This window comes from Rana temporaria, chromosome 11 (assembly GCF_905171775.1).
Source record: "Rana temporaria chromosome 11, aRanTem1.1, whole genome shotgun sequence".
In the NCBI taxonomy this organism is placed as follows: Eukaryota; Metazoa; Chordata; class Amphibia; order Anura; family Ranidae; genus Rana; species Rana temporaria.
In genome coordinates this window covers 215,708-242,546 of record NC_053499.1, presented here as the reverse complement: position 1 = coordinate 242,546, position 26,839 = coordinate 215,708, and the positions used below count along the sequence as shown (strand labels likewise).

Below are 26,839 nucleotides of genomic sequence, written 5' to 3'. Positions count from 1 at the left end.
ATGTGACTGTGGGGGGAGGGGACATTAGAGTGTAAGCTCCTCTGTACAGAGACTGATGTGACTGTGGGGGGGAGGGGACATTAGAGTGTAAGCTCCTCTGTACAGAGACTGATGTGACTGTGGGGGGAGGGGACATTAGAGTGTAAGCTCCTCTGTACAGAGACTGATGTGACTGTGGGGGGGAGGGGACATTAGAGTGTAAGCTCCTCTGTACAGAAACTGATGTGATTTGGGGTGAGGGGACATTAGAGTGTAAGCTCCTCTGTACAGAGACTGATGTGATGTGTGGGGGGAGGGGACATTAGAGTGTAAGCTCCTCTGTACAGAGACTGATGTGACTGTGGGGGGAGGGGACATTAGAGTGTAAGCTCCTCTGTACAGAGACTGATGTGATGTGGGGGAGGGGACATTAGAGTGTAAGCTCCTCTGTACAGAGACTGATGTGACTGTGGGGGGAGGGGACATTAGAGTGTAAGCTCCTCTGTACAGAGACTGATGTGACTGTGGAGGAGGGGACATTAGAGTGTAAGCTCCTCTGTACAGAGACTGATGTGACTGTGGGGGGGAGGGGACATTAGAGTGTAAGCTCCTCTGTACAGAGACTGATGTGACTGTGGGGGGGGAGGGGACATTAGAGTGTAAGCTCCTCTGTACAGAGACTGATGTGATGTGTGGGGGGAGGGGACATTAGAGTGTAAGCTCCTCTGTACAGAGACTGATGTGACTGTGGGGGGGAGGGGACATTAGAGTGTAAGCTCCTCTGTACAGAGACTGATGTGACTGTGGGGGGGAGAGGGGACATTAGAGTGTAAGCTCCTCTGTATAGAGACTGATGTGACTGTGGGGGGGAGGGGACATTAGAGTGTAAGCTCCTCTGTACAGAGACTGATGTGACTGTGGGGGGGGAGGGGACATTAGAGTGTAAGCTCCTCTGTACAGAGACTGATGTGATGTGTGGGGGGAGGGGACATTAGAGTGTAAGCTCCTCTGTACAGAGACTGATGTGACTGTGGGGGGGAGGGGACATTAGAGTGTAAGCTCCTCTGTACAGAGACTGATGTGATGTGGGGGGGAGGGGACATTAGAGTGTAAGCTCCTCTGTATAGAGACTGATGTGACTGTGGGGGGAGGGGACATTAGAGTGTAAGCTCCTCTGTACAGAGACTGATGTGATGTGGGGGGGAGGGGACATTAGAGTGTAAGCTCCTCTGTACAGAGACTGATGTGATGTGGGGGGGAGGGGACATTAGAGTGTAAGCTCCTCTGTATAGAGACTGATGTGACTGTGGGGGGGAGGGGACATTAGAGTGTAAGCTCCTCTGTACAGAGACTGATGTGACTGTGGGGGGGGGGGGGGACATTAGAGTGTAAGCTCCTCTGTACAGAGACTGATGTAATTGGTTTATTTCTATAAAAAATAAAATAATAACAAATAAATCACGGAGATATTTTGCGATCGATCTCGGTTCTCTTTATTTACAAAGGTTGTCACGTCTTTATGATGTCATTTGTATAAATTTATTTCTTTTATATATAAAACATTTCCGGGCTACAAAATTTCGGTAGAAAATACACATAAATATTTCTAGTGATCGCTCGTCGGCTGAATATATACTTCGGATCGGCAGAGAGATTCCCGGGACATGGATCGTATGTATAAAATATGATTCCTGCAGTTGCTGGCACTTGGAGCGGCGGCGCGATCGTTCTCTGGCGATCGCAGAACTCGGAGACTTTGATTTCCTCGGCTAGACGAAGCTCTCCTCCATGTTGGAACACAGGAGGAAGGAATCCACCAATCGGGGTTTGACCAGCTGCTGGAGGTCGGAGTCTTCGATGCCGCCTGGATGCGCCGCCGCCAACCTGCGCAACGCCGCCTGAAATACACAAATAATTCATCACGAGACGCAAAGAACATCACTTCCTGTTCCTGTTCCAATTATTCGATGTGAGATTGAAAAATACAACATCTGATTATTATAAAAGTGGCCCTTTGTTTAGAAAGTTTGGAAACCCCCTGCCAGGTGCGGCCCTTTATTTGCCCTTCTCCAGCCCATGGGGCACTTTCCTCCCACTGACACCAATGATGGGGCACTTTCCTCCCACTGACACCAATGATGGGACACTATTCCTCCCACTGACACCAATGATGGGACACTATTCCTCCCACTGACACCAATGATGGGACACTATTCCCCCCACTGACACCAATGATGGGACACTATTCCTCCCACTGATACCAATGATGGATAACTATTCATCCCACTGACACCAATGATGGGACACTATTCCTCCCACTGACACCAATGATGGGACACTATTCCTCCCACTGATACCAATGATGGGACACTATTCCTCCCACTGACACCAATGATGGGACACTATTCCTCCCACTGACACCAATGATGGGACACTATTCCTCCCACTGATACCAATGATGGGACACTATTCCCCCCACTGACACTAATGATGGGACACTATTCCTCCCACTGACACTAATGATGGGGTACTATTCCTCCCAGTGACACCAATGATGGGACACTATTCTTCCCACTGACACCAATGATGGGACACTATTCCTCCCACTGACACTAATGATGGGACACTATTCCTCCCACTGACACTAATGATGGGACACTATTCCTCCCACTGACACCAATGATGGGACACTATTCCTCCCACTGACACCAATGATGGATAACTATTCATCCCACTGACACCAATGATGGGGCACTATTCCTTTCACTGAAACCAAATATGTGGCACTATTCCCCCCACTGACACTAATGATGGGACACTATTCCTCCCACTGACACCAATGATGGGACACTATTCCTCTCACTGACACCAATGATGGGACACTATTCCTCCCACTCATACCAATGATGGGACACTATTCCTCTCACTGACACCAATGATGGGACACTATTCCTCCCACTGACACCAATGATGGGGCACTATCCCTCCCACTGACACTAATGATGGGGCACTATTCCTCCCACTGACACCAATGATGGGACACTATTCCTCCCCTAATACCAAAAATACACTGTTTGCTCGCACTGACGCCACAACAATTTCTACTCCCGGTGGACTCAGTACAGCCCCTCCCCCAATCTAAGGCCCCTTTCACACTGGGGCGGGATGTGCACTGACGGTATAGCGGCGATATTTTTAGCGCTAAAACGCCTTGAAAACCTCCTCAGTGTGAAAGGGCTCTAAGGGAGGAAAAGTGGCCCTTTGTTTAGAGAGTTTGGAGCCCCCGGCTGTGGGGAAATGTGGGGGACGAGGCCTTTTCCCCGGAGAACACTTTTCATTGAAGAAGTGAGATTTTGTGGGATTTTCTTTTTCTTCACTTTATTTATACATTTGGACTTTTATTGTGAATATTATTTGTGTGAAAGATTCTGTATGAGTTGTTTTTTGGTCATTGTTGTCACTTTTACACAGTTGCACATTTTTGGTGGATATTTTTATTGCTTTTTATGACATTTGTATAAATCTTTATGTGGTTTTCAGGGAAAGTAGATTTATACACAAAAAATAAATACATTTTTATTTAGAGGATTTCCTACATACCAGACAAGCGACAAGGACGGCGTCACTGCTGTACCTCTCCTCTGGGTGGCGACAGAGAGCAATGAGGCTGGGGATGCCTGAAGGAAGAAGCAAAGTCTCCTATTATATGCTTACATAAGTAGCATTGCAGCTTTCATTAAACCTCTTCCCTGGTGATCCCGCCATGAAAGTCCTTGTTCAGGCACCTCTTGATGGAACACTATTCCTCTCACTGACACCAGTGATGGGGCACTATTCCTCCCACTGACACCAATGATGGGACACTATTCCTCCCACTGACACCAATGATGGGACACTATTCCTCCCACTGACACCAATGATGGGACACTATTCCTCTCACTGATACCAATGATGGGACACTATTCCTCCCACTGATACCAATGATGGGACACTATTCCTCCCACTGATACCAATGATGGGACACTATTCCTCCCACTGACACCAATGATGAGACACTATTCCTCCCACTGACACCAATGATGGGACACTATTCCTCCCACTGACACCAATGATGGGACACTATTCCTCCCACTGACACCAATGATGGGACACTATTCCTCTCACTGATACCAATGATGGGACACTATTCCTCCCACTGACACCAATGATGGGACACTATTCCTCCCACTGACACCAATGATGGGACACTATTCCTCCCACTGACACCAATGATGGGACACTATTCCTCTCACTGACACCAATGATGGGACACTATTCCTCCCACTGACACCAATGATGGGACACTATTCCTCCCACTGACACCAATGATGGGACACTATTCTTCCCACTGACACCAATGATGGGACACTATTCCTCCCACTGACACCAATGATGGGACACTATTCCTCCCACTGACATTAATGATGGGACACTATTCCTCCCACTGACACCAATGATGGGACACTATTCCTCCCACTGACACCAATGATGGGACACTATTCCTCCCACTGACACCAATGATGGGACACTATTCCTCCCACTGATACCAATGATGGGACACTATTCCCCCCCACTGACACCAATGATGGGACACTATTCCTCCCACTGATACCAATAATGGGGCACTGGTTTAAATATATTGCAGAAAATTTTGTTTTTGGAGCCTTTTCACCCACTTTATAATCTTTAAAAGATTTTTTTTATTTAATGTATTTTTTAGTTTTAGTTTTTTTATCATCAAGCTGTAAAATTCTTGAAAACATGAGAGTGATCAGATCAGAGCTCGGTGTATTCTCAGTATATATCACCCGGAATGTACGTACCGTTACACTTTATGGCAGCGTGGGCGATGTCGGGATGGCGGCCCAGGCGGGCGAGGGTGACGGCCGATTTCTGGAGGACTCGCTCACAGGCTGAGATTTCAGCTAAACTCCCACTGAGAGGCTTCTCCGCCAACATCTCCACCAGAAGCTCCACCCCTGAGGAGTCACAGACATGGATATCAGTACAGAATGTACAAAATAGGATGAGCAACTTTGTATCCATTCATGAAAAGTGCAAATTAACCCAAAGTTGTGTTTTGTTTATTTTAGATGGAGAGGGAAAAGGTGAGAAATTAATGGCGCCGTGCTGCAACCTTCTCTGAAATCCAGATACGGCCCCAAACCCAGAGCTCCGGCCTGAGAGGTTTCCGAAGCCTCTCAGATACACAGTCCACAAAAATGATGCCGGAACATTCTGTATATATCAGCAGATAGTTTGTTTTTTTTCCTACAAAGGAATACAGCCATAAAGATGTCAACGCGTTTCGGCCATTCGGGACTTAAGCATCAATTCATAATTAAGGCCTGATTGGGCAAATCACATCGGCATTTTTATTGCTGTATTCCTTTTGTACCTAACAATAAAAATAACTAGACGTGCAATCCCTTTCGTCAAAAATTCGTATTTTAACGAATTTCGACAAATTCTTTAACCCGGAAGTATCCGAATTAACGAAAAGCCATTTGACAAATTTTTCCAAATATTAGTAAATTTGAATATTTGAAAATTCGTCAATTCGGAAATTCAAAAATTCGTAGATTTGTAAATGTAAAAATTATTAAATTAAAAAAATTGTAAATTAAAAAAATCCTTAATTTGTAAATTGGTAAATTTGAAAATTCATAAATTCAAAAATGCGATAACCCGAAAATTTGAATATTTGAAAATCCATCAATTCGTAAATTCAAAAATTTGAAAATTCGTAAATTTGTAAATGCAAAAATTAGTAAATTTAAAAAATTCCTTAATTTGTAAATTCGTAAATTTGAAAATTCATAAATTCAAAAATCCGATAACCCGAAAATTTGAATATCTGAAATAATAACTAACTATTAAATGATAGGTATTGGAATTTCCTTTCAAATTTGGCTGTTAGTGAATGTAACGAATACAAATTTATCCAAAGTTTGTTACGTTTTATTCTATTTATCCAAAATAACGAATGCTGTATCTACCCGAATAGAACGTAACAAACTTCGGATAAACTTGTATTCGTTACGTTTCACTAACAGCCAAATCTGAAAGGAAATTCCAATACCTATAAATTAATAGTTATTATTAGTTAGTTATTCTTTCGAATTTCGGATTTTCTTTCTTATTTTTATCGAATTTACAAATTTATGAATCTACGAATTTACAAATGTACGACTCTATGAATCCATGAATTTACTAATCTACAAATATTCAAACTTACAAATTTATGAATCTATAAATGTACGAATCTACAAAATTTTATGAATTTACGAATCTACAAATTTACGAATTTTCAAATTTACAAATTTATGAATCTATAAATTTCTGAATCTACGAATTTACGAATCTACGAATTTACTAATTTACGAATTTTTAAATTTACGAATTTACGAATCTACGAATTTACAAATTTTACGAATTTATGAATCTACGAATTTTCTAATTTACGAATTTTTAAATTTACGAATTTATGAATCTATGGGCCAGATCCACAGACGAAGTACGCCGGCGTATCAACTGATACGCCGGTGTACTTTTAAATTTCCCGCGTCGTATCTTTGTTTTGAATCCTCAAAACAAGATACGACGGCATCTGGGTTAGATCTGACAGGCGTACGTCTTCATACGCCTTCGGATCTAAGATGCAATTCTTTGGTGTCCGCTGGGTGGCGTTCCCTTCGTTTTCCGCGTCGAGTATGCAAATTAGCTATTTCCGACGATCCACGAACGTACGAGCGGCCGGCGCATTCTTTTACGTCGTCTCTAGTCGGCTTTTTTCAGCGTATAGTTAAAGCTGCTATTTCGTGGCATAATCAATGTTAAGTATGGCCGTCGTTCCCACGTATAATTTTAATTTTTTTTTTTTTTTGTGTAAGTCGTTCGTGAATCGGGATGGATGTAATTTACGTCCAGGTCAAAACCAATGACAGCCTTGCGACGTCAGTTCGCGCAATGCACGGCGGGAAATTTAGGGACGGCGCATGCGCAGTTCATTTGGCACGGGGACGCGCAGTTCGTTCGGCATGTGGATCTGCCCCAGTATATGTAGTATGTATATATATATTTATTTATTTAGTGTTTTTTTTTACATTTTACTGATTGTATTAATATATTATCATAAAACAATTTAAAAGACAACTCTGCCCTTTAAATAAGACCAGGGTTCACCCCCCAAAAAATACAGTATAAATAAACGTATAAAATAATAATAATAATAATAATAATAATAATAATAATAATAATAATAATAATAATAATAATAACAATAATAAAAATAAATAGTAATATCAAATATAATTTTTTTCAATTAAAATTTAACCCACCCAAAGTTTTGGAGAGTGTAGAAGTAATTTGATTTTGTATTATTTATTTTTATTATTGTTGTTTTTATTATTATTATCATTCTTATTATATTAATACAATCTGTAAAATGTAAAATATATACATATACATATATATATATACATCTATATATACATATATATATATATATATATATATATATATATATATATATATATATATATATATAAATTTTACATTTTACAGATCGTATTAATATATTATCATAAAACTATATATAAGATAACTCTGCCCTTTAAATTAGACCAGGGTTCATCCAAAATAAAATACGATGCCTTTCAAAAAAAATGTATAATATAATAAGAATAACAGCAATAATAAAAATAAAATAAAATACTGTGGCTTATAAAAAACTTATAATACAATAATAGAAATAATAATAATAATAATAATAATAATAATAATAATAATAACAACAATAATAAAAATAAATAATACAAAATCAAATTATTTACAATAAAAAATTAAACCCAACCAAAGATTTTTATTTTATTTTTAAGTTCTGGAGAGTGTGGAGGGGATAAACCTGATTGTGTTCCCCATGCAGGGGAAATATCCCCTCACATCCTGCCGAGGTGACCACAGAAATTTTCCCAATGGAAACACCAATATAACCCAGAAGAAGATTTATACATCCAATTCTGTTCAAAACTAAAAAAAAATCTTTTTAGCATAAGATCTCATTTAAAAACCAATCTGTGATATGGATGTGAGTAGAGAAGATGTTAGGGGGGATGTGATAGAAGGGTCATTTCAGAAAGACAGACAAGAATGAAGGGGAAATATGAGACAACTTACCGTTCTCCTGAAGGATCTCCTCAGCACTTGGGTCCAGAATCGATAAATTGGCTAAAATTGTCACGATCTGAAAAGTTTGTAAAAAAAAAAAAAAAGCACTTGAATGACTTGGGACTCGTTTTTCTAGAGATAAATGCCATTGCTTTACACAGATTTATAGGTACTGCTATAGGTGCACAACTCACCTTCAATCGGGAGCTGTCCCTCACAGTACCTCTTCTGCACCACAAGATGTCCCCAGTCTCCCAGGTTGAATGGCACATCGGGGAGTGCAAATTCTGCTGCACGTCTGCATAGAAACCAATCAGCTTCCAGTTTTTTTTGTCAAAGCTTCATTGAACAAGCTGAAGTTAGAAGCTGATTGGCTCCCATGCAGAGCTGCACCGGATTCTGCACTCTCCAGTTTTAGTAAGTCAACCCCCCCCCCCTCCCCCAGTGTCACTCAACCAGGTAATTGAGGGCTTACAGTAAGTGCAGGGCGCCACTGGCCTACCACTTGAAGGGGTGCCCTCCATTCACAGTGCAATAGTTCAGATAGCAGCATGGGTGCCTCCATGTCTACACCAGTCTCATCACCATCATCATCGTCTGGCTTGCATTTTATTAGTAAATAACTTGGTTTGTAAAAAAAAATAAGTTTAGTGCCTTTATAATTGGGACAAATGCATACAAAAAATTGAAGTGCTAAGCTCCCTTAGTACCCTAGGGTGAAGGAAAAAAAAGTTATTACATTAAAGAGAACATGGCTTTGTTTTACCACATCCATTACGAATAAATCGCATTAGATAAACCAAAAAAGGTAGGTACCAACCTGAACCAACCTGTCAAGTGACCAGCCTGAAACAATCTGAATAAAGGTAGGTAAAAGGTAAGTAAAATAAAAACACCTGGTGGACCACAGGGGGGTATCGTTTCGAGAGAGGAGGTCACAAAGCCCAAAGTTTGGCTTGCATTTTATTAGTAAATAACTTGGTTTGTAAAAAAAATAAATAAGTGCCTTTATAAATGGGACAAATGCATAAAAAAATTGAAGTGCTAAGCTCCCTTAGTACCCTAGGGTGAAGAAAAAAAAGTTATCACATTAAAGAGAACGTGGCTTTGTTTTCCAAGTCCATTATGAATAAATTTCACTGGTTTGACTACAACCACCTTAGATAAATCACGCCCAATTCTGATAAACCACATCCACTTGACATGCATTGCGACTCTCTCCTTCCCTCCCATTTGGTTTCCTTTATGAATAAATCCCATTGGTTTAACGACGACCACTTTAGATAAACCGCGCCCGCTTCTGATAAACCCCACCCACTTTAGATAATCCCCACCCACCGAGACATGCACTGCAAAACACTCTCCTTCCTTCCCGTTTGGTTTTCTAAAAGGTGACAACCCGAGGTCCAATGGACAGCAGCTAAAATTTCTGTGCCACCAACCTCGAAGTTTGGGGAGCTGGAAGTTTGGGGCCCCCTATACAGCCGGGGGGGGGGGGGGTGCTGCCGAAAAAATGAAAGTGTCTTCTCTGCTCTCCAGCCACGACCTGAGGGGGGGGGCAGGGCCGCCATCAGGAAATATGGGGCCCCTTACACAGCTTCAGGCATGGGCCCCCTGGAGCAGAGAAGGGAGGGGTGCTGCCGCCTGAAATTGAGAAGCGGGGGGGGGGGCTGCCGCGAATTGAGAAGCGGGGGGGTGACGCCGCTAATTGACAAAAAAAAGAAATAAGGAAAAAATATATATAAAAAAAAAAAGGGGGGTTGCCATCCGGGACCTCCGGGTCCTTTAATAAAAAAAAAATTAAATACAAAAATAAACCTCTGGTCCCTTTAATAAAAAAAATAAAAAAACATATATAAAAAAAGAAATAAAAAAATACATATATAAAAAATAAATAAATAAAAGAAATAAAAAAAAATATATATAAAAAAATGTAAATTGTTTAATTAAAAAAAGGGGGTTGCCATCTGGGGCCCTGGGGACCTCCGGGCCCCTAGGGGCTTCTGGGCCCTTTAATAAAAAAAAACATATATTAAAAAAAAAAAGAAATAAAAAAATACATATATAAAAAAAAAATATATATATATATATATATATATATATATATATATATATAAAAAAAATGTAAATTGTTTAATAAAAAAAAGGGGGGTTGCCATCTGGGGCCCTGGGGACCTCCGGGCCCCTAGGGGCCTCTGGGCCCTTTAATAAAAAAACATATAAAAAAATAAACATTTAAAAAAAAGGGGAGTTGCCATCCGGGGCCCTGGGGACCTCTGGGCCCTTTAATAAAAAAAAGATATATATATAAAAAATTTTTAAATTGTTTAATAAAAAAAGGGGGGGTTGTCATCCAGGGCCCTGTGGACATCCGGGCCCCTGGGACCCCTTGGGCCCTTCAATAGAAAATAAAATATATATATATTAAAAAAAAAAATTATTTTATAAAAAAAAAAAAAGGGGGGGTTGCCATCCGGGCCCCTTACAGGTTTACTGCCTGTACCCCCTGATGGCAGCCCTGGGGCTATTGTCTCCAGCGGTGAGCTGAGAATGGGGGGCGATCGGGCCCCTGAGGACATTAGGGCCCCTTACATGTGTAATGTCTGTACCCCCCTGATGGCGGCCCTGGGGGGGGGGGGCCTCTGAAAATGAGCGTCTTTTCTCTCCTCTATTCTCTCCAGCCGTGACCTGAGAATGGGGGGAGATCGGGCCCCTGAGGACATTAGGGCCCCTTACATGTGTAATGCCTGTACCCCCCTGATGGCGGCGGCCCTGATCCTTACACAGCAATTCCAGTCTCTATACTTCTAAACTTACAAAAAATAGGTAAAGGAAGTGGTAAACGGTTGGCACTTGTAGCTGATTTGGAAAAGTAGTAAGAAAGTGTCATTACGTGGAGTCGCCTCTTCTGTCACTCATAAATAGGATTTAGCTAAAGAGGGAAGAAAAAAAAAATTCTTTAATCCCACGAGGAAACGACGTAACGAGATGCACCAGCCGCATTCATTACCGCGGGAACGGCGCCCGATGACTGAAGGTTTTCATCAATATAATCATCAAATTTCAAATGCAAAAAAATATAAATGTGATTGCGAGGTTATCATAAATGTTTCAATTACAGATCCCTAATTATAGTGACGGCGGCGGTGATGTTACCTCGGAGGGATGGAGCCGCACTTGTGATTTCATTATCTTTTAGGAGTAAAACACGCAGTTATCAGCCGCAAAAAATTTCCCCCCCTCGTGACTTCCATCCCAAAACTTCATCACGTAAATCACTCTCTACGACTTTCATAAAGTGGGGAATGGAGAAGTTTGGACGTGGATGGAGGTTTCCGGAAAAGGGCGGCGGCTGCCAAAATGTGAACGAACCGCTTCACAAAACTTATGAGGGGGGAGGAGTCTACAAATTATAGAGGCGGCTCTTTAATTAGGCAAATTAGGCCTAAGGTCTCGCACTCACAGGGGCCTCGCGGCTGCCTAACTTACCCAATGCATTACCCCAGTTTTGAGGGGACCTCAACGTTGCTGTGCTCAGGCAGCGTTAAGAGCTCTGACTCAGGAACAGGGCCGCCAGCGCCCCTAACAACCAGTGAGACACCACCCCTTGTGACGTCAATGACCCAGCATGCCCTCAGTCAATGATGTCAAAAGGGGGTGGGTTCAGCAGGTGACATCATCGGGTGGCCCCCGCCCCTTAGGTATTAAAGAGCAGGATCTGGGGGCCACCTTGTTAAAGGGGGCTGCCATATTCCAATAAGCCCCCTGCCCACAGACCCCCACAACCACTGGCCAGGGTTGTGGGAAAGAGGCTCTTGTCCTTGAATTATTTTTCCCATCATGGGTGTGAGTGGGGCCCCATGTCAAGTTTGGCCTAAGGCCTCACAAAGCCTAGAACCGCCTTTGCTACGAAAGGATTACAATTTTGCATAATTTGCGTTGTTTACATTGCATCGTCTTTTATTAGTGTAGGGCAGAGGCGGCTCTAGGCTTTGCGAGGCCTTAGCCCAAACTTGGCATGGGCCCCCACTCACACCCATGATGGGAAAAATAATTCAAGGACAAGAGCCTCTTCCCCACAACCCTGGCTGGTGGTTGTGGGGGTCTGTGGGTGGGGGTTTATCGGAATCTGGCAGCCCTCTTTAACAAGGTGGCCCCCAGATCCTGCTCTTTAATAACTAAGGGGTGGGGCCACCTGGTGATGTCACCTGGTGAACCCGCCCCCTTGAGACGTCATTGACTACGTTTTTTTTTAAACTATTTTGAGCTCTAACCCGAGGCGTAGCATAAGGGGTTGCAGGGGTCACAATTGCAAACCCCACCCCTAGCTCCAGGGGGCCCCTGCAGCCTCCCTGTCATATTATCATAACCTCTACAAAGTCCAGCTCCGATCTGCCCAAGGGCCCCCACAGCCACGCTCCAGTACTGGGCTTCCACTTTGCCTTCCACGGTCCACACCCCTCCGTTCTCATTGGCTGGGGACAAGCTGTGAGCCATTTACTGAATGGAGAGGAGCACGGGGTAAGAACAGCCCAGGGGCCGGGTCAACTTTTGCATCGGGTGCCCACAAACTTCAAGCTACACCTCTGCCTCTAAGCCTAAGGCTTGGTTCACACCTACACTGCAACCAAGTGCGGGCGCATTTTCACGTGTTTTGCATGCGGTCTTAAACTGGCGGCCCCCCAGCAGATGCCTCTGCCTGATGGAGTCATTGCAAGGCTGACAGTTACAAGCATGACTCCATCAGGCAGAGGCGTGATGGGACTTGTAGTTTTGCAACAGCTGGAGGGCTGCTAGTTTGGGGCCCCCTGCTCTAAGCCTGAGGCTTGGTTCACACCTACAGGTGCGATGAAGTGAAGACACATTTCCGACGATTTTTCCATGTGTTCCTGCGAGTTGCGTGTCATTTCAATGGACTGCTCTACCGGCGAGAAGTGCAGAAAAGAAGTCCCTGACTCTTCTCCAAAAATGGAGGCCTGCGATTTGCTGCAGAGGCTGGTCATGATTGTTACAATTACTCGAAGATTCAAATTTAAATGATTATCTCTGTGCACTTCTCATGGAAGGCCAAGCCCTGAACCCTTCTCATGGAAGGCCAAGCCCTGAAACCTTCTCATGGAAGGCCAAGCCCTGAACCCTTCTCATGGAAGGCCAAGCCCTGAACCCTTCTCATGGAAGGCCAAGCCCTGAACCCTTCAAATGGAAGGCCAAGCCCTGAACCCTTCTCATGGAAGGCCAAGCCCTGAAACCTTCTCATGGCAGGCCAAGCCCTGAACCCTTCTCATGGAAGGCCAAGCCCTGAACCCTTCTCATGGAAGGCCAAGGTCTGAACCCTTCTCATGGAAGGCCAAGCCCTGAACCTTTCTCATGAAAGGCCAAGCCCTGAACCCTTCTCATGGGAGGCCAAGCCCCGAACCCTTCTCATGGAAGGCCAAGCCCTGAAAACTACCTATGGAAGGCCAAGGTCTGAACCCTTCTCATGGAAGGCCAAGCCCTGAACCTTTCTCATGAAAGGCCAAGCCCTGAACCCTTCTCATGGGAGGCCAATCCCTGAACCCTTCTCATGGAAGGCCAAGTCCTGAAAACTTCTCATGGAAGGCCAAGCCCTAAACCCTTCTCAAAAGTGATATATATATATATAAGAGGCACTTGCTTCTTTAAAGAAACTCAGGTGGTGGCAGTGTGTCCATGTATGACCAGTTGTTGGACAGAACCTTGGGGTGAGTCTTGAAGAGCACCTGGTAGAAAATGTATGACACTTTAGGAATATTGGTTACATTTTTTATTGATATAGAGAATCCAGGAAAGCCAATGCATTTTAGAGGGAATGGCCTCCACCCTTTTTTAGGACTGAAGCCATGGATACGATTGGACTAGGGGTGGAATTGAATTGACATGCCTGAAATGAGGTTTGGTTTGAGCTGTTGGCTCAGTTCTCTTGCAAACTTCTAATGGGGTCTCCTCAACACTCCCCCGAAAGCTTTACACCAACTGCCCTAATGTCTTTTATTGAGACTACCAGAGTGGCACCAGCCAAGACTGGAAGAAGGTTCAGTCTACATGGCTCATTCATTGTTCATAGCCCTCCTTGATGGAGGACTCTTTCTGCATTAAATCCAAAATCCAGATCTATCGGTCCCGTGCTATCACACACACACAAGCCAGTTGTCGGATAGAACCTACCTGGTCCCGGGCGTAGGCAGTATTGACTCTTTGCTTGTCTGAACACGCATTCAGCAGGATTTTCACAGCGCCCATCTGCAAGATCATCTCACAGGCCAGACTGTCGAAAAACGTGATATTGGCCAACGCAGCAGAAGCCAGCAAACACGACTCTCCCGTGGACGCCTCTTCACACAACTCTACAAACAAGAGCAAAAACAACTCTTCTTACTACAAATCGCATTTTTTTACATTTTTTGCTTCTTTAGCCCCCCGAGAAAGCTTCCAACACACATCTGACCTTCAAGCAGACCTTTTACAATTAAAGGGGTTGTAAAGGATTTTTTTTCCCCCTAAATGTCTTCCTTTCCCTCAGTGCAGTCCTCCTTCACTTACCTCAGTGCAGTCCTCCTTCACTTACCTCAGTGCCGTCCTCCTTCACTTACCTCAGTGCCGTCCTCCTTCACTTACCTCAGTGCAGTCCTCCTTCACTTACCTCATCCTTCCATTTTGCTTTTGAATGTCCTTATTTCTTCTGAGAAATCCTCACTTCCTGTTCTTCTGTCTGTAACTCCACACAGTAATGCGAGGCGTTCTCCCTGGTGTGGAGAAAACCTCTTGAGGGGGCGAGCAGGACTGCGCTAAGGTAAAGGAAGCTATTTAGGATTTTTTTTTTACCTTTACAACCCCTTTAACAATAAGCAGGGCTGCTGATAGAAATTGCATTACAGACTACCTGACAGGGCAAACCAATCCATACGCTTATTTTTTTTTTACCATAAACATGTAGAAGAATACGTATCGGCCTAAACTGAGGAAAAAAAAAAAAATTATATATTTTTTGGGGGATATTTATTATAGTAAAAAGGAAAAAATATTGCTTTTTTTTTTCAAAATTGTCGCTCTTTTTTTGTTAATAGCGCAAAAAATAAAAACCGCAGAGGTGATCAAATACCACCAAAAGAAATCTCTATTTGTGGGGAAAAAAAGGGACGTCAATTTTGTTTGGGAGCCACGTCGCACGACGGCGCAATTGTCAGTTAAAGCGACGCAGTGCCGAATCGCAAAAAGTGGCCAGGTCACTGGGCAGCTAAATGGTCCGGGGCTGAAGTGGTTAACCTGACTATGTGAGTTTTAGAGAGAACCTCCCATTATATCATTTACATTTACGGTGATTTATTTCTATATTTCTGTAAATTTCCAAAAAAAAAGTTGCAAAAATGTTCTTCTTAACATTGATGTTGCACAAAACGCATGCGCGGCGCACTCACTCAGCAGGGCAGTGACGATCTCCTCCATGTTTTCCAGGAAACTGCTGAGGTGCTGTGTGAAGGTCAGGTGAGGAGATGTGATCTGCGCAATCACCGCCGCAACCTCCGCCTTGGTGGCCTCGGAATGAGAGTCGTCGGTGAGGATTTCCGTCAAACACAGAATTCCGTCCACCTGAAATGACACAATAAGGAGAAAATCTGCCGTCAATTTCAAAAGTTTCTTTTTTTTTAACCACTTAAGGACCAGGCCTATTTTTTACACTTGGAGATAAATTCAGGTAGGGGCGCGCAATCTAACGGCGGCGCAGCGTATCGTATTTACGTTGGAAATACAGGAGCAAGTGCAGTATTCACAAAACACTTGCTCCGTAAGTTGCGGCGGCGTAGTGTAAATGGGGCCGGCGTAAGCGCACGTAATTCAAATGTGTAAGGGGGGGCGTGTTTTATGTTAATGTGTGTTGACCTGACGTGATTGACGTTTTGTACGAACGGCGCATGCGCCGTCCCTGTACATATCCCAGTGTGCATTGCTCCAAATGACGTCGCAAGGACGTCATTGGTTTAGACTTGAACGTAAATTACGTCCAGCCCTATACGCGAACGACTTACGCAAACAACGTAAAAAATTCAAAAATCAAAGCGGGAACGACGTCCATACTTAACATTGCGTGCGCCTCATAGAAGCAGGCACAACGTTACGCCGAAAAAGCCTTAGGCAAACGACGTAAAAAACGAACGCCGGGCGCATGCTAAGAAAGAAACATGTCCGCTGGAAGCCTGTCCGCCGGACATGTCCGATGGTCAGTACGACTCATCGGACATGTCCGCTGGCCCGAGAACCCGCACATCGCGTCGAAGTGATTCGACGCATGCGTGGAAGCATTGAACTTCTGGGTTCGCGCACGTCGCCGTCACGTCGCCGCGTCGTCACCGCGTATTCTGTCCGTGCGGGATTTGGTCTGATGGTGTGTACAGCCATCAGACCAAATTCTCCCAGCGGACATGTCCGATGAAAACGGTCCTCCGGACCGTTTTCATCGGACAGTCCCGTCGTGTGTACGAGGCCTCAGGCGGTTGGATGAAATCATGGATTTCAGAGAAGAGATGCTGAATGTTTCGGAAGTGCACTGGACACTGGAAGGGTACTGCAGACCCTTGCTCCACACGCACCCGTGGCAGTTTTGGAGGCCCGAGGGGAGAAAGTGGTGGTCCATCATTAGTGAATGATCTCCTCACTCCCCCCGGGCCATAGTCAGTGGGTAGGAGGCTTTCTCCTAGTCCTCTACAGAAGCCCCCGTCTTGTTTAGGTCTAGCACTCAATTCATCTTAAGCTTGCTGATTTTTTTATAAAAATTGAATTTCACGAAATGTCGGCCTCGTTGCCACATTTATGCTCATAGAATTTTCCAGCTCTAGTTGGACTTTCCACACATCGGCCTTTAACGCCGGTCCCCCGTCTCCTGACCAATGGACCGGCTGGATGGATTATATCATGGAGACGCTTCAAAACTCTGAAGAACAACATCAACTTTATAAATAAATCTGGATTTGAATTGTAGAGTTTTGCAGATTGTTACATTTTGTTACACTTCACCGTTCCAACCCTATGGAATTATTAGACGTTATTCTTATTGAAATCTGAAAACCCCTCAGATGTTTTACGGCTTCACTTTTCTTTTTTAAATTGGATTATTTTCCCCATGCCTCTAAATTAAATAAATTCAAATTAATAACCATTTAATTGATTCATTAGTCATGGTTGTTTTGTTTTTAATTATGTCAAGATTAATTAGTGTTGGCTTGCTGAGAGACTCTGAATCAATTTGACTGATATTCCTGGAGGAATTCTAAGTGTTATTCACAGGTTTACTTAACATTTCCCCGGCTGCCCTCCGAGAACTGGGGGGGGGGGGAACTGACTTTTAGGGGGAATCGGTTGTGACTGTTGCCCCCTAGTGTTCATGTTTAGGGAGGCAGTGCCCACCCCCTTCCACAGTCCGATTGGTGGGGCTGGAGAAGAAAAATATAATAAACTCTTACTAATTGACACACAGGCTGCTACCTGAAAATTCAAGACTTGTATCAGTATCTAAGAAAAAAATGGGAAAAAATTGTAACATTGACTACATTCAATTCTGATTAGATATCATATAAAATAATATAATATAACATAATATAATAATATATACTATAATATAATATAACATAATATAATAATATATACTATAATATAACATAATCTATTATAATAATATATACTACAATATAATATAACATAATATAATAATATATACTATAATATAACATAATATAATAATATATACTATAACATAATATAATAATATATACTACAATATAATATAACATAATATAATAATATATTCTATAATATAATATAACATAATATAATAAAGTACATTGTAAGTCGTAAAAATGAGCTCTGGTACTCCAGACAAAGTCAAAATATATACATACAGAGAGGTAAGCACCAAATGAACAACATAAAAGAACAGAAATGGTATACAAATATGTCAAACATGGGTCTGACGCGTTTCAACCCACTTGTGGGGTCTTCTTTAGATCTGAAGAAGACCCTCTCTGTATGTATATATTTTGACTTTAAATGGAGTACCAGAGCTCATTTTTACGACTTTCATTGTACTAATAAATATCCTTTACCTTTTACATTTATTCATATCTTTAGTTTCATTTTAGAATTTTTTTAATAACCATTTAACACACTTTGCTGCCCAAAAACCCCAATGGGGGAGCTTTTCCGATTATCTATTTTTTAGGGGTGAGCAGCGCTTTCCACACCCACTTTGTGTCCTTTTTCATTATATAACATAATATAATAATATATACTATAATATAATATAACATAATATAATAAAGTATACTACAATATAATATAACATAATATAATAATATATACTACAATATAATATAACATAATAAAATAATATATACTACAATATAACATAATATAATAATATATACTATAATATAATATAACATAATATAATAATATATACTACAATATAATATAACATAATATAATAATATATACTACAATATAATATAACATAATAAAATAATATATACTACAATATAATATAACATAATATAATAATATATACTACAATATAACATAATATATTGTAATACAAAATAATACTATAAAATATATAAAATAATATAATACATCATTTTAGTATCCTATTACAATTCCCTAAAAGGCATTATACTATATGGGGAAAAAAAATAGCAGAAGGTATTTGTGATTTTTTCAGGCTGTGAGAAATTTTTGAAGTCATTTAATTATTTGTCATACACCGGAATAAAAAAAAAGAAAGCTTTAAATAACTGTTTCTTATTTTATTTATTTTTTTCTAATTTCTTTAAGCGGAGGACCACCCTAAAAAAAATTACATAAATACGCTCTTTCATTTAAAAAAAAAAACATTTGAAAAAAAAAATGTTTTTCCCTTCAAATGCATTATAATATAAAGAGAAAAAATAGCAGAAGGCCTTTTTTTTTAATTCTTTTTTTTTTTTTTTTTTCACAAAGATACACATACATCTTTACAAATAAACCATCTTATGCATATAGTCTGCTTATTATATTCTTAATCATATTCAATTCCTCCTATCTCCTTTTTCTACTTTATCTATGAACTTATATTATTTTAACTCTATCCTTAGTTATATCCTTGTGATTTAGCTATCCTTCCCACCCTTCCACTACGTACTGCCCTCCCCCCCAAAAAAGAAATAAACCGAGAATATCGGTCTAATCTTTAGATTAGAGACATTTTTTAAAGTTATTTAATTAATCGTCACACACTTAAATTAAAAAATAAAAAATATTTAATAACTGTTTCTTATTGACACAAATGCTGCTGCCTGAAAAAAACAGGACTTCTATCTGTACCCAAGAAGAAAATTTGAGAAAAAATTGCAACAAACTACATACATTTTTTATTGGATACAGTATAATATAATTTAATATAAGATAAGATATTATTTTAGTAATATATTAAAATTCCCTAATATGCATCATACTATATAGAAAAAAATAGCAGAAGGCATTTTTTGACCTTTTTAGGCTGTGAGACATTTTTTAAGTTATTTAATTATTTGTCATACGCTGGAATAAAAAAAAAAAAGATAACTGTTTCTTATTGACACAAATGCCGCTACTTGAAAATCCAGGACTTCTATCAATACTTAAGAAAAAGTTTCCAAAAATAAATTGCAACAAACTGACTACATTTAATTCTGTTTGGATATAATATGATATAATTTAATATCATATAAGGCATTATTTTAGTAAACTATTAAAATTTCCTCTAAATGCATCATACTATAATAATATAATATAGCATAATATAAATATAATAAAATATACTATAATATAATATAAAATAATTTAAATATTTATAATAATATAATACATCATTTTTGTATCCTATTAAAATTCCCTAATATAAAATATACTACATAGAAAAAAATGCATTTTTGACCATTTCAGGCTGTGAGCCATTTTTGAAGTTATTTAATTAATCGTCATACACTGGAATAAAAAAAAAAAGAAAGATTTAATTACAGTTTCTTATTGACACACAAATGCTGCTACCTGAAAATCCAGGACTTTCTATGAGGTTCGGACAAAAAAATTGCAACAAACTGACTACATTTATCTCTGTTTGGATATAATATGATATAATTTAATATAATATAAGATATTATTTCAGTAAACTATTGAAATTCCCTTTAAATTCATTAAACTATAAAGAGAAAAAAATAGCAGAAGGCATTTTTGATCTTTTCAGGCTGTGAGCCATTTTTTTGCAGTTATTTAATTAAGTGCCGTACACTGGAATACATTTTTAATGTTTTTACTTGATCACATTTTACATACTTGGCAATTAAAATATTTTTTTTAAAGGGAAATATGGTGCTTAATTCAGGTACAGTAAGTATGTAGGACTTTTTGTTTTCTTTACATCAAAAGAAATTTCTGTTTCTTACTAATTGTACTCAATCTATTATTAAGAACCTTTTTCTTTTTTTTTTTATAGCCCAAATTTTTTTTTTGATCATAGCAGATAAAAAAAGTCCAATATCTGCAAAAATATATATATAACATTCCTTTTGCTTCAGGCATAATTGTACATATACCTTAGTGATCAATATATTTTTTTCTTCTTAACAATCCCTTAATAACGTTAAGGCATGTTTATTTATTTATTTAGCTGTTGATTGCCTTTGAATAAAAAAAAAAAATTGTAAAAAAAAAATACTACATCAGATAACATAGCAAGAAAGACAAACGAGTTGCTAGGAAACTATTTTTTTTTTAATGCATGTAAGCAAATATTTCCCATGTGACACTTACAAAAATGCCAGCCATGAAAAAAAAAAGACCAAAAAAAAAAAAAAGCAAGCGTTTCTCTAAAAGCCTCGGGGCGAGGATCGTATGTGAGTGAACTAAATTTCGAGGATGCTTCTTATGGTCTGGGAGTGAAACAGATGGTTTGGGAAAATCAACCGTCATTTAAAATAAAAAAGTAAATGAGGATATAGTTGATGGCATATGTACTGCGAGGAGATTGTAAACGTTTCACTAATATTCATAACGGTAATAAAATTATAACAATTTTATTTTTTTTAAATGCCAGTTTTATTTAGAATTTTTTTTTCTTTTATAAAAAAAACAAAAAAAAAACGTTTCAATGTTTATGAGTATCGATAAATAAAACATGATAAAAAAAAAACATAACCGTGTATTTTATTTACAAGATGCTTCCCAGAATATAAAATAAATAAAACTACCCAGAATTCTGATTGCTGACCACGTCTGTACTCCTTAGTATCTTTATTATAATCAAAGCCATTTCAATTACAAAGCTCACAAATTACTGAGATCTTTAAATAATTGATGGATCTCCGCGGACATGACGTCTCTTGATTTCATTAAAAAAAAATAAAAAAATAAGGGGAAGCCAGACCAAGCAAAATCCAGCAGAGGAGCTGTCAATTTATGTAATAATAATGACAAATTGCTTGTTGGAAAACTTGCCGTAAAAAAAAAAAAAAAAAAAACAAGGCCAAGAGATAAAACAAAAAATATTCTGTGGAAAGGTGAAATTTTATTTACCTCGGGGTCCCAGGCCACATAAAACAAACGGCGGACAGGTTTGTTGTGTCAGGCATTTGATTTATCCGTCACGATATATAAAGTAGAAAAATAAGGATTGGCTGGTAAATAAATAATTGATTTGATAAATGATCATAGGTAAACAAATATGGTTTCCTGGCATTTTTTTTTTTTTCATTATGATGAGGAAGGTCCTCAAAAAAAAAAAAATGGTGACCTTGCAACTTCTCTTAGTGGTCTTCCTGATGGACAAAGTTGCAGAAACAAAGTTTTAAGTAAAAAAAAAAAAAGTCTTAGAAACTTTCAGCCAATTTTTTGACTTCATAGATCACAACCGCAAAAAGAAATCCAGTAGGTATGTTGGGTGATGTGATCCATCTTCTAAAGATTAATAGCCAGATTCAGAGAGAGTTACGCCGGCGTATCAGTAGATACGCCGTCGTAACTCTGAATCTGCGCCGTCGCAAATTTAAGTGTATTCTCAAATTGAGATACACTTAAATCTAGCTAAGATACGACATCGGGCGCCGTCGTATCTTAGCTGTCTATTTAGGCCGGCCGCTAGGGGCGTTACGCTGATTTACGCCTAGAATGCGTAAATCAGTGAGATACGCCTATTCACGAACGTACGCTTGCCCGTCGCAGTAAAGATACGCCGTTTACGTAAGGCGTTTTCAGGCCTAAAGTTATTCCACCAAAAAGATGGCGCAGCCAATGTTAAGTATGGACCACGTCCAATTTTTTAATTTCTACGTCGTTTGCGTAAGTTGTCCCTGAATGGGGCTGGGCGTAATTTACGTTCACGTCGAAACCAATAAGTCTTTGCGGCGTAATTTGGAGCATGCGCACTAGGATATGTCCACGGACGGCGCATGCGCCGTTCGTTCAAAACGTCAATCACGTCAGGTCACGATTCATTAGCATAAAACAAGCCCACCTCTTCACAATTTGAATTATGCGCGCTTAGGACGGCACATTTACGCTACGCCGCCGTAACTTAGGACGCCAGTTCTTTGTGAATACAGCACTTGCCTCTCTAACTTACGGCGGCGTAGCGTATATGAGATACGCTACGCCTGCCTAACGTTAGGCTCATCTACGTGAATCCAGCTATAAAAAGGCATTGAAGTCAAAAAGGTCAAATCAATTAATTTAAAGCAAACCTAAAATCAAAAAGTTGTTTTCTCACCAGGCTTCCTTGTTGCTGCCGTTATAAAACGTCAAGTTGGGGGTAGTGAAAAAAATTGCTTTGGACCAGTAAGGTAAACCTATTGGTATTTCTATCTTAAAGTATTGATGTCGATGTCAATTATCTGGTTCCTCTAGGTGGCCTCTACACCCCAGAGGATCTCCATGGTCTCCTTGCCTTGGTAAATGGTCTGGTTCCCGGGTAGGTGACCTTTACACCCCAGAGGATCTCCACAGTCTCATTGGCTTGGTAAATGGTCTGGTACCCAGGTAGGTGGCCTCTACACCTCAGAGGATCTCCATAGTTTCATCGGCTTGCTAAATTATCTGGTTCCCAGGTAGGTTGTCTCTATACATCAGAGGATCTCCACAATCTCCTTGGCTTGAGAAATGGTATGGTTCCTAGGTAGGTGGCCTCTACACCCCAGAAGATCTCACCAGTCTCCTTTGCTTGGTAAATGGTCTGGTTTCAGGCAGGTGGCTTCTACACTTCATAGAGTCTGCTCAGTCTCCTTGCCTTGGTAAATGGACTGGTTACCTGGGTAGGTGGTCTCTACACCCCAGATTATCTGCATAGTCTCCTTGGCTTTCTAAATGATCTGGTTCCACCATAGGTGGCCTCTGCAACCCAAAGGATCTCCACAGGCTCCTTGGCTTGGTAAATGGTCTGGTTCCCGAGCAGGTGGGTTCTACACCCCAGAGGATCTCCATGGTCACCTTGGCTTGGTAAATGGCCTGATTCCCAGGCAGGTGGCTTCTACACTTGATAGGATCTGCACAGATTCCTTGGCTTGCTAAATGATCTGGTTCCCGGGTAGGTGACCTCTAAACCCCAGAAGATCTCCACAGTCTCCTTGGCTTGCTAAATAGTCTTTGGGTGTTTATGTTGCTTCCTGGTGACATGGACACTTCCCATTGGCTAGGCATTGACAGGGTCAATGATCTGGTTCCCAGGTAGGCGACCTCTACACCCCAGAGAACCTCCACAGGCTCCTTGGCTTGCTAAATGATCTGGTTCCCGGGTAGGTGACGTCTATACCTCAGAGGATCTCCACAGTCTCCTTGGCTTGCTAAATGGTCTGGTTCCACAGTAGGTGGCCTCTACACCCCATAGGATCTGCACAGTCTCCTTGGCTTGCTAAATGATCTGGTTCCCCAGTAGGTGGCCTCTGCACCCCAGAGGATCTCCTTGGCTCCTTGGCTTGGTAAATGGTCAGGTTCCCAAGCAGGTGGCCTCTTTACACCCCAGAGGATCTCCATGGTCTCCTTGGCTTGATAAATGGTCTGGTTTCCAGGCAGGTGGCTTCTACACTTCATAGGATCTGCACAGATTCCTTGGCTTGCTAAATGATCTGGTTCCCGGGTAGGTGACCTCTAAACCCCAGAAGATCTCCACAGTCTCCTTGGCTTGCTAAATAGTCTTTGGGTGTTTATGTTGCTTCCTGGTGACATGGACACTTCCCATTGGCTAGGCATTGACAGGGTCATAAGGACTCCAACCATGCCATGATGATGTCATAACAAGCCGTTGATTTTAAAATACAGAGAGCACTATGTTTTTCCCTTTTGCTTTTGTGAGCACACCAGCTGGATTAGTATCTGTCAGGACATGGATCTGAATTTAGGAACTCTGCTGCGTCCGACAGTAGCTATTCTTCCTGAGTCACCTGAGATGCTGGACAGCTCCCTGTTTGATCCCTTGGACAAACATACTTTCTATCTTTTTCTGGTAAACCTTGAAGTCTTTGCTCCTCCCATGAACTTTCTGTTTAAGCCATGCCTTTGAACTTCCTTTTTGCCAGATTATTGTGCTCTCTCCAGCCAATATTCATTACCACTCATTATCGACCTTTGGCTTGTTCCTCGATCATGATTTTGTTTGATCCCAACCTGCACCACTCGTTACTGACTTTTAGCTTGTTTACTGACTACACTTCTGCTTGATCCCTACCTGATAGATCTGCTACTAGACCACAGCTTGCTCACCTCCTGGTTGGGCAATCCTGAGTACAGTGACCTGGTACTAACATGGAGCAAAAACTATCTCCACCATCAGGAGTTCTGGTGAACACTGGATAGTATTTCCTCAGGAAAGCTCATGTCATCCGCCAGGGTGACCTGCTTCTGTACTTATCCAGCTGGTTGGTGGGTGCCTCTCTACCGCTTTAGCTACTGGTCTACAAGACTCCAGTTCATGACAGCCCTTGTGGGAAGCCTGGGGCTTTCTCTGTGCCTCTACACCCTAGAGGATCTGCACAGTCTCCTTGGCTTGCTAAATGATCTGATTCCCCAGTAGGTGGGATCTGCAACCCAGAAGATCTCCACAGGCTCCTTGGCTTGGTAAATGGTCGGGTTCCGAGCAGGTGGGCTCTACACCCGAGGATCTCCATGGTCTCCTTGGCTTGGTAAATGGTCTGGTTCCCAGGCTGAAGGCTTCTGCACTTCATAGGATCTGAACAGTCTCTTTGGCTTGCTAAATGATCGGGTTCACGGGTTGGGGACTTCTACTCCCCAGAGGATCTCCACAGTCTCCCTGGCTTGCTAAATAGTCTTTGGATGTCGTAACAAGCCGCGGCTGATTTTAAAATACAGAGAGCACTATGTTTTTCCCTTTTGCTTTTGTGAGCACACCAGTTGGGTGAGTATCTGTCAGGACATGGATCTGAAGGACCATTAGGAGTTCTGCTGAACACTGGTTAGTATTTCCTTAGGAAAGCTCATATCATCCACCAGGCTGACCTGCTTCTGTACTTATCCAGCTGGTTGGTGGGTGTCTCTCTGCCGCTTTAGCTACTGGTCTCCGAGACACCATGACAGCCCTTGTGGGAAGCTTGGGGCTTTCTCTGTGCCTGATATAGGCAACTTGGAAAGAGAGCTTTCCCCGGCTGAGGCTCACCCTGAAAACCCAACTTTTTCCCTTTGGGCTTATCCAGGGTAACAGAAGCTGCGAGCCCCCCCCCCCCCCATGACAGGGCAAGAGGGAAACATCACCTGTATTATGACTGGAAACATGGGGGCTAATTGGACGGTGGTTGTACTGAAGATGTCCGAGCTTCTTTTGTTATTCAGTAAAAGAAATTAAGAAGCAAACTGCTGAACTGGACTCACTTTGTTGGGTTCTGTGGCCTATAGCTGGAAAACTGTAGGTAAGGTAAGGCCTCCGGATCTTCCACAAGAGGGGCGGAAGATGATGGTGCTTATATTTTGTCTTATGAGAACCCGTGGTACATTGGTTCCCTCCGGGAGTGGGGGGTCCATATTAATAAAGTTGGGATTTGTACCGGCTAATGGTTCCCGAGCAGCAAACATGGCTTACACGTGCGTTTGACTCCACCTATATTTCCCCTCCCCCATTTTTCAGGATAAATATTTGGTGGGCAGACAATAGGCACAGCTAACCAAACATTACAGCATTCCCATCAATAAGCGGTAAGCCACGTGCTGCACCTACCTACCGGAAGACTCGGCTTTCATGTCATCAATTTTCAGATAAATGATGAATAACAGAAACAAAATAAAGTTTGTTTGTCCTTCCTGTTATTTGGTTTACATGAATAATTAATAGGATCGTTTATTTCATTAGGATAGAAGATATTTAAGAATGTTTGTGATGGATAAAGTGCAGCATTATGGTGGACAGAGAGTGTTTTGTCTTTATTGCGGGATTTTCCATTTATTAATGTGATGAGCCCTCCCCCGATGTCATCATCTCCTCCATAAGACTTCACACTGCGGTTCAGTAAAACGTCTCGTGGTTGAGATAAAACAACTCGAGGCTGAGAACATTATCAACAAAGGGATGGAAAGGGAAACAATCCTCAGAACCCGCAGGGAAGGGATCTACCTACCTCTGTATGGGCGGGGCCCC

General features: G+C 41.2%; 1 protein-coding gene across 1 annotated transcript in view; it reads right to left on the bottom strand.

The window, feature by feature from the left end:
• Positions 1-1,448: 1,448 nt before the first annotated feature.
• The window catches only part of INSC (INSC spindle orientation adaptor protein), a gene marked incomplete in the record, with an annotated part of 83,885 nt that continues 58,494 nt past the window's right edge, over positions 1,449-26,839 (bottom strand). Inside the window, 6 exon segments of the mRNA XM_040327862.1 lie at positions 1,449-1,877; positions 3,580-3,656; positions 4,842-4,997; positions 8,197-8,263; positions 14,371-14,549; positions 15,621-15,792. Of these exon segments, the coding sequence (XP_040183796.1) occupies positions 1,749-1,877; positions 3,580-3,656; positions 4,842-4,997; positions 8,197-8,263; positions 14,371-14,549; positions 15,621-15,792 (780 nt within the window).